The 8,573-nt window shown below is 45.4% G+C and overlaps 1 protein-coding gene across 2 annotated transcripts in view; it reads right to left on the reverse strand.

The window, feature by feature from the left end:
• Window positions 1–409: 409 nt before the first annotated feature.
• KPNA2 (karyopherin subunit alpha 2) overlaps window positions 410–8,573 on the reverse strand; it is an 8,544-nt gene continuing 380 nt past the window's right edge. The window contains exons 1-11 of one of the 2 annotated variants that reach the window (XM_053994857.1): window positions 8,396–8,573; window positions 6,215–6,330; window positions 5,990–6,127; window positions 5,029–5,117; window positions 4,014–4,282; window positions 2,739–2,833; window positions 2,391–2,654; window positions 1,532–1,765; window positions 1,270–1,452; window positions 1,012–1,161; window positions 410–908 (exon numbers count right to left, since the gene is read on the reverse strand). The exon at window positions 8,396–8,573 is cut by the window's right edge and continues 380 nt beyond it. In XM_053994857.1, coding sequence (XP_053850832.1) covers window positions 816–908; window positions 1,012–1,161; window positions 1,270–1,452; window positions 1,532–1,765; window positions 2,391–2,654; window positions 2,739–2,833; window positions 4,014–4,282; window positions 5,029–5,117; window positions 5,990–6,127; window positions 6,215–6,330; window positions 8,396–8,447 — 1,683 coding nt within the window. In that variant the 5' untranslated portion in view covers window positions 8,448–8,573 and the 3' untranslated portion in view covers window positions 410–815. Of the gene's footprint in view, window positions 909–1,011; window positions 1,162–1,269; window positions 1,453–1,531; window positions 1,766–2,390; window positions 2,655–2,738; window positions 2,834–4,013; window positions 4,283–5,028; window positions 5,118–5,989; window positions 6,128–6,214; window positions 6,331–7,027; window positions 7,125–8,395 lie in introns of those variants that run through there. The other variant, XM_053994856.1, reaches the window with a different exon arrangement.

Consider the following 8,573-nt stretch of genomic DNA (forward strand, 5'->3'; position numbering starts at 1 on the left):
TACTTCAAAGCATTTCCTATGCTCTATCTAAGGATACCTGAACATGTATGGAACTGGTTAACGGCTGTACTTACCTCTCCTCCAAACTATTGCTTACAGTTAAGTAGCACTACTAGCCTTTAAATATTTCTCCAAGAGGCTGAAGCTAGTTTAGCTCAGCTATGCACAGGGTAAGATGAATCAGATTTCTATAGAAATTACCTGGAGAGAAGCAGCAGCTCCTTGGTCCTGTAATAGAAGGCTGCTGTATACAGAAATGAGTGCTTCGTATGACCAGGCTGCTTTAAATCCACAATTTTCAGCATTGAATCTCTAATGGTTTAGACCTGCATTCATGCCATTATCTATTTTTGACTAAGTTTACTTACCCAACCAGTCAGCTTTTGAGAGAGCAAGTGACACAGTTCAATTTGATGTACAGACAACACTTTATTGAACTTCAAGTAGGTCTTCCTTAAAAGCCTGTTCAGTGTATTTATTACTGCAACAGGTCATGTAGAAGGTAAGAGGCTATGGGGAGGCCTGCAGAACAGTGGCTCAATGCGTTGTGAGAGGCCTGAATTGCCCACATGCTCTCTTTCCCCAGACAAGGACAGAAACAGGAAATATTTACAAGTATATCTCAAAGAATGAGGTTTACATTTAAAAATTCACACACATATATATAGAGTTTGAACTGTTCAAGTATGTTTCAGTTGGACAAAGTGCTACAGAACACAGAAAAACCAGTAAAGGCAAGAGGAACTATTAAGACAAAGAGGTGGCAGTCATTTGTGTGCTAAACCACTGGTAGGTGGTTGCAGTATATGCAAGACCTAGAAGTTGAAAGAATTTGGGGTACTGTCCTGGATTTGGAAAGTGTAGCTGTCAGCAGTAGAGTCTGGTACAACATTTTGGTCTTCCTCTTCCTAGAAGGAAAGAAAAGAAAATTGGAATAGCAGTAGCATTTGAATCTAGTAGTCAGTACTGGAATAGAAAATAAAAGTGGAAAAGACCCCTGAAGTCACTTACTTCTGCTGAGAAATATTTCTCAATGATGGTGGATGAGGCTCTGTATACTTGTTCATTTTCATGTGACTGGAGAGCTTCAATTCTGTCTAGACCCCCACACTCCTCAATCATGAGGCAAAGCTTTTCAGTCTCATTAATCTTCTCAGCAGCCTGCAACAGAAAAGTGTGGAATTACCTCTAGAAAGATACACAACAGCAGCTACTGGAGAGCCATCAGCAACAACATGGACTATAATCAAGTATACTGCATCCACATACCAAGAAGATGTTGGAAACTGCATCCAGGATAACAAGCACAGTTTTGCTGTCTTTAGTTGAGAGAAGATTCAGTAGGGGTTCAAGAACACCAGCCTGAACAAGGTACACAACCTGGTCAATAGTTCCACCACTTGTGTAGTTTGTCACAGCCCACACAGCTTCCTTCTGAGATTTGAAATCCCCCTGTGAAGGTAAAAGCAGAGTGTTTGAACACAGAAGTAATAGGAAAAGGCTCAACATCAGAAATATAGGCTTTGTTTACCTTCCTCAGAACACCAATGAGATAAGGCACAAGACCGTGGTCTACAACTCGCTGGATCTGATCCTGACGCCCAGCAGTGATGTTGGACATTGTCCAGGCTGCTTCTTTCTGAATGTTGTTTTTATGATGAGAAAGCAGACTTGGAAAGACAGCCAGTGCTCCTGAGTCAATAACAACCTGTGTCTGCTCATCAGTACCAGTGACAATATTTCCTATGGCTCTTAGTGAAGGAGTCTGAAACAAAGATAAACGTAATACTTAGGAAAATTGTTCAAAACCAGATTAGATTATAGCAAACACAGCTATACTTGATGGCCACCCACTCTAACCTTCCCAAGTTAACAGCATGACCTGCTATGTACAATTAGGGTTTGTGCTCCTTGTTAGCATTCCACAGGCAGACACTCATGTCTGCATGCAGAGATTGCACACCTTCCAAGGTCAGTCTGCAAACAACCACCCATGACAGAGCTTAGGGAAACTACCTGCTAAATACTAGTGCAGTTTTACTATGCTCTAATTATAGTGTACAGAGCACACTTGTGAACACTGTCCCTAGAATTTGGATCTGAAACAGCAGTTGAAAGGCAAGCTTTAGTGAATGTTGACTGTTGTGCTGGCCTGTGAAGTAAATCCAATGATTACGTCAAGCAGCTTGATAGCAGCAGCAGCAGTCTGCCTCATGTGGGACAGCACCCAGGCAGGAGAGAAACTGATGTCTCACTTCACAAAAGTTAGAACAGGTACCTGACTCATGTATGAAAAGAGCCATTCAGTTCCATGGACACTACTCTCCCTAACTTGCTTAATTTGAATCATGGCTACAACTGCACAGCAGCCTGCATATTCAATCACTTACCATTATTGGCAGATCACTACATCCCAGGAGTCTCACAAGTTGTGGCACCAATCCAGTTTTCACAACAACTTCTATCCTGTCATTGGAGCCATCTGTGAGGTAGGAAATTGCCCAGCATGTGTCTGCCAACACCTCAGGGTCATCGTGGTGCAGGAGCCGGACAAGAGTTGGAAGGATCTGCTGGATGGCTTCTATGGGAGGTGCAGGATTCTTATTGCGACACAGGTTTGAGAGGGTCCACGTAACATTGCGTAAATATCCAGACTACAATGGTTGGAATAAATAGTTAGCAATAGTTCAGCTAGGTTCTACTCAGTAATTGTAACTTGAATCACTCTGCACACTTACAGCCAGGGAAGAGAGGTCAGGAACAGCGAGGAGACTCAGCAGTGGCTCAATTGCACCATATTTAATAACCAGGTCTCTGTAGGCAGAACCATCCCCTGGAAAAAAACAAGAAAAAAAGCCAAGTGAAGACCAGAAAAAAAGGAACATGTGTACACAGAACCACTGTGTGCTAAAGGATTAATTCTTCTAGCCTTTAAGAAAGGCTGGATAAAATAAGAAGGAACGAGAGGACAAAAGGACTACTGCCACAGTTCAGTCATATGGCAAGCATGTTCAATCAAGCCACTGAGCTTCACCTTTTGTGTTTGAAGAAGAGGTAGAGTGTTTTCTATACAGCTTTTCCTAAGAGTTCATAACCATGCAGGGTCTTGCATGTTTCTTTGGAGACAAATCTAAGCTCTACACTAGAACTTTCCCCACAATATGGAACTTGAAATGCATTATAATAATCAGCTGCACAATTGTGTGCTACAGAATAATGCTGACGGCATGTCAGAGTTTGACTGAGAATTCTATTGCAAGGTATAATAAATACCTTATAATTGATTTTAAAACTCTAAGGACAAACTAAGAAAATCCCAATTATTTGAGTCACTGCTTCCTGCCTTCCCCCTTTTAGTCAACACACAGGGCAGAGCTCATTGCTGAGTCACAAAAGCACGGCGATGTCTGGAAAAGGTTTGTGTTGTAGCGTGATTAGAGAGCCGTCAAACCTGAACTGAAATCTGGAGGCAGTGCCCACAACACAACCCATGGTTGTGCCAGGCATTGCATGAGGTCTGAAGAAAAAGTTTCCTGCAGATTGCTCTGCAATGCAGGGCATGTCATGACTGGAAAGCCATTGGGGCAGAGCTCCCAAGCAGCTCAGCACAGGGCATGGCACAACAGGAGTGATGTCCTCCCACCTCAGACAAGGGCACAGGTCTGAATTACAGAATTCACAGAATGACTAGGCTGGAAGAGACCTTAAAGATAGAGTCCAACCCCACCCTAACACCTCAACTAAACCATGGCACCCAGTGCCATATCCAGTCTTTTTTTAAACACATCCAGGGATGGTGGCTCCATCACCTCCCTGGGCAGAGACCATTCCAGACCTTTATCACCCTTTCTGTAAATAACTTTTTCCTAATAGCCAACCTAAATTTTCCTTGGTGCAGCTTGCGACTGTGTCCTCTGGTTCTGTTAGTTGCTGCCTGGTGAAAGAGACCAACCCCACCTGACTACAACCTCCTTTCAGAAGAATAATTAGAGCTGTGCAGTACATGGACGTACCTGCAATATTCCCCAAGGCCCACACAGCCTGCTCACTGATGTGAGTGTGTGGAGAGGCCAGCAGGGAAATGAAGGCTGGAATTGCCCCTCCATCCACCACTGCCCTGGTTTGCTCTGATGTGCCAGAGGCAATGTTGGTGAGTGCCCAGGCAGATTCAAACTGGATGGGACTGCAGTCTGCTCTGCCCAGGAACGAGACAAACTTTGGAATCAAACCAGCTCGAATTATGTTGTCTATTGGGGGTTGCTTCTCTCTCGAGAGGAGTTTCCTAAGGAGGAAGGCAAACAGGAAGCATTATTTTTGCCTGCAAACATCTGAACAACAAATTAAAGTCTTAAAAGCACCATATGAAAAGAGATTAGCATTGTCTTAACATTCATAGAAGGCAACACAACACAGCATGAAAGAGAAATGCAGGCAAGATGAACACTGGCTTCCTAGGCCTCTGAAGCAAAGCAGACCTGCAGGAGTCATTACACATCAGAACTGCCAGAGGCTTCTCAGCAGAGAGAGGTTAGTGACTGCCAGAAGCAGCACTGCAGCAATATGCAAGCTTATTAAAGGATATTTTAGATTTGGAAAGAGAAACAAACTTGGCAGACTTCAAACCCCAGTCATCTTACTGTTCACATTATTCTAAAGTGGATTGCCACACTCATACATATCAGACCTAAGTGTTAACACAGTTTAAAAGGTACCTTACTTTGCTATAATAAAGGGTTTATTACAATTACTCCTTCAAATCAAAGGTGACTACTGTTATATTTGCCACCACTAAAGCAAATTACTTCTTCCTACTAAAACATTCAGCACTTTAAATATTCAAAAGCCACCTGGTTTCAATAAAACTATGCCTAAGTTATGGGTACCTCAGCATGGTATATAAGATGGTGTTTGTTGAAATACTGCCAGATAAGAGAGACATAAGCAGCCATTTAGGCTCATAAGTAAATTCTCTCACCTTGCCTAGTTATTGGCTTGCACAGCTGAGTTGGTTTCCTCTGAAGTGCTTACCTGGCAGCTTGAGTAGCCTGTAGCTGAAGCTCCATATTATTACTATTAACTCCTTTGACTATTTCTTCAACTGACCAGTGTGCCAAAACCTGTACAAGAAAACGTTACATGAGTGCTTCACTGGGACAGTCATGTGTATTCCTGACCACAGAGAGCTCCTACACAATACCATGAATAGGCCCCAATTTACAGCCACTTCCCTTAGTACCACCACCATGAGATATTTCAAAACCTCACCAGCTACAGCTTCATCTACAGTTATCTGAACTGCTGAAAGCTTTTTTTAACCAAGTGCTTCATACCAGTTATGCTAGGCTTAAAATGTAGCTGCAGCCAGTTATGCCTTGAGAAGGCTGACTTAGAACAGAGGCTAGACAGAGTTAAAGAATAAAGTAGGCATTTATTAAAAGGCCTTAATGGATACACCTTGGGCAGTACAAGAACCTGGCCAGGGCTACACCAAAGATGAACCAAAATGGTCACAAAATGGACCATGGTCACGAGGTCTGACACTTTTATAAGTTTTGGCCCATTTGCATATTGGAGTTAATTGTTCAATTATAGCTTTAGGTTATGAAGTTCCATCCTCTTTATTTTTCTCTCTTCAATTCACTGTTGTTTATACTTTTTGGGCCTGAAGGTTGTAATAGCTGTCCTTGGACAAGCTGGAAAAGGATTGTTTTGTCTACCTACCCTGTGAAGAGAACTTGCTAACATTTAATATGAAGCTCAGAGTTACACACTAAAGCAGCACAGAATCTGAAAAATATGAAAGCTAAAACTTAAGGCATCCCAGTTGTGTTTAAGAGTGCTGTCCATTAGAGGTGATAATAGAGGCCTGAGTTATTAATGCAGATGTAGTAGTGCTGTCCTGCCCCCAAGAATGGATTCATGCTGGCCTGGCTGCAGCACCTTAGACAGTAAGACCCTCCAAGTGTGTCTATTCCAAGTACCCACTCACCTGGTTGCCTCTGTTTTCCTGAAGGGGAGAAGTAGCATCATCTGGTAAAGTGCTCACATTTCTTCTTTTAAGCATCTGGTCATCCTTCTTAGCTTTCCTCAGCTCCACATTGACTTCAATGCGCCGCCTTCTCATCTCCTGGAGGATAAACACTCAGTAAGTTCTTGGCGTCCAAAACTTCGATTTAAAGGCTGGCTAAAGTACTAATTGCACCAGAGTACTCACTGTGCTGTCCTTTCCTTTGTTCTTGAATCTGTTTAATCGAGCTGAGGGTGTATTGGCATTCTCATTAGTAGACATCTTGCTTGTTAGATTTTCGAGTGGGACAGATAAAAACAAGCCTGAAAACAGAGCAAAGGCAAGTTTACTCCACAAAAGTTAAATTTTAAAAATTGGATCCATACTCAAGAATGATAGGCACTTGTTTGCACTAATACTATAACAACATCTGACTTGCTCAACAGCTGTCTCTTTAAACATCAGCCAGATGTTACAACAAACTCTAGCATCAACACAAAAGCAGAAGACACAGTCACACGATTTTAAGACACTTTAAACCAAATACTACTAGCTATTATTTTCAGAAGTAACATAGATTTTCCTTTCCACAGACAACACACACACGCTGTAAAATACTATTTTCACTATCACGTACCTGTGCTGCACAGGATCCCACCCAACCCCACCCCGACCTTTTTGGACGAGAACAGCGAGCTCTCGCAATGGGAAGGACCCCGGGGGGCGTTTGCCGTGCGGAGGCAGCCAGCAGCACATAACAACAGCTACACAGATAACGAAGAAAATCCCTACAGCTCAGCCACCCCAGCATAAGCACCGCCTTGGCTTCGCTTCGGCCATAGCCCCGCCGGAGCGACAACCCGCGCTGGGATACACCAGTCCTGTCAGCCCCAGTGCAGACAGCGGAAACGTGGGAGGCTCCGGAGAGAGGCCCCGGCAGAATTGCAGGCAGAGCACGGCTGTTTCCAAAAGGGCAGCGCAGGACCCGCATCCCCACCGCCCCAGACCAGGCCCCCGCACCTCGGCCGGAGACACCTCCAGCCGCTCCGCTGCTGCCGCACGCTGCCACTGCCCACAGCCGCCCCACGCGGCATTTAAATTTCCCGCGGCTGCGCCCTGCCATTGGCCAGTTCGAGCCAAAGCAGCCTTCTGATTGGCCGGTTTGAAAGCAGCCCTGCTCGCCATGACGGGGATTGCCCTCCCGGAAGAGCCTGTCGGACGTGACGTCTTCCCAGGGCCCGGTACTACAGCTCCCGGCGTGTCTCGCGCAGGTAGAGCCAGCAAGCCTCTGTGGGGCGGCGCGGGGCACGCCGGGAGCTGTAGTGCACGGGGCCGGGCTCGGTGGTATCCCGGGACGGGAGCGGGCGCTCGGAGTGAAGGAATTGTATCCCCGGAGGGGACTCGCTCTGAGCGGTTTGGGGCAGAAACACCCATTCCCTCATGCAGAGCGCAGATTCTGCCTCAGTCACCGGCGGGGCACCGCAGGCTTCCCCTGGGACACGGACGTGGTTTCAAACCGAAAGAGAGTGGGTTTAGATGGGATGTTGAGGAAAAATCCTTTCCTGTAAGGGTGGGGAGGCCCTGGCGCAGGTTCCCAGAGAAGCTGTGGCTGCCCCATCCCTGGAAGTGTCCAAGGCCAGGTTGGATGGGGCTCCAAGCAACTTGGGGTAATGGAGGGTGTCTCTGCCCATGCCAAGGGGGTGGAACTGCATCAGCTTTAAGGATGCAGCCCAATCCATTTTGTGATTCCGTGGCTCCATGTGTCACTTATTGTCTCCTAGAAATGTGGTGCACAGAAATGCTAAGAAAAGGGGATATGAGACTGCAGCTGAAAGCAGTTCTACAGCCGTCAGGGCGGATGAAAACCAAATCATACGGAATAACAAAAGCAAAGGATTCCTGCCCCTGTGGTATGGCCTGAAAAGGGATGAGGTTGCTTCCGATGGGTTTGGCCTGCTCATGAGGGATGGAATACAAAAGAACACTGAATTTCACTGGAGATATTCAAACCAAAGAACTGTAGGGAAAACACGACTCTGACAGCAACTCTGACATTTTGAGACACCTATAAGGTACAACACAGAGAAGTGTCAGGCATGCACATCGATATGTCTGTGTGCTAAGCCATCACATTAAACCACTTTTAAACTATGTAGGCACACATAAGTGTGGAGGATGTTTGCTGAGGAGGAGGAATTACCAGTGACATCTCATACAGCTGGTTTTAGGCCTTACGGTGCTGAGCTTTGTAAAAAACACCTACAAAAACAAGAGCAGGGAAGCCAAGAGAAGAGAAAGCACATTGCTAACAAATGGAGATGTTAAACAAGAGTAGTTTGACAAAGAAAAAAAAGGCAGTTCAAAAGCAGAAATAGAGGTAAAAAAAACCTGCTTTCCTGAAGGATTGGAAGGTTGGCACGAAGAAATTCCATTGGGTCATGAATCGCTGCAGTGCATGGTCTGGAGCAGTGAAATCTGGGCACAGGGATTGGTGTTGAGGACACGGAGAGGGCTGGCAGTGCCTGAGATGCCCGAGGGAGTGTGTGCGAGGTGCTGCAAGCGGTGT

Source organism: Vidua macroura, chromosome 19 (assembly GCF_024509145.1).
Source record: "Vidua macroura isolate BioBank_ID:100142 chromosome 19, ASM2450914v1, whole genome shotgun sequence".
Classification (NCBI taxonomy): Eukaryota; Metazoa; Chordata; class Aves; order Passeriformes; family Viduidae; genus Vidua; species Vidua macroura.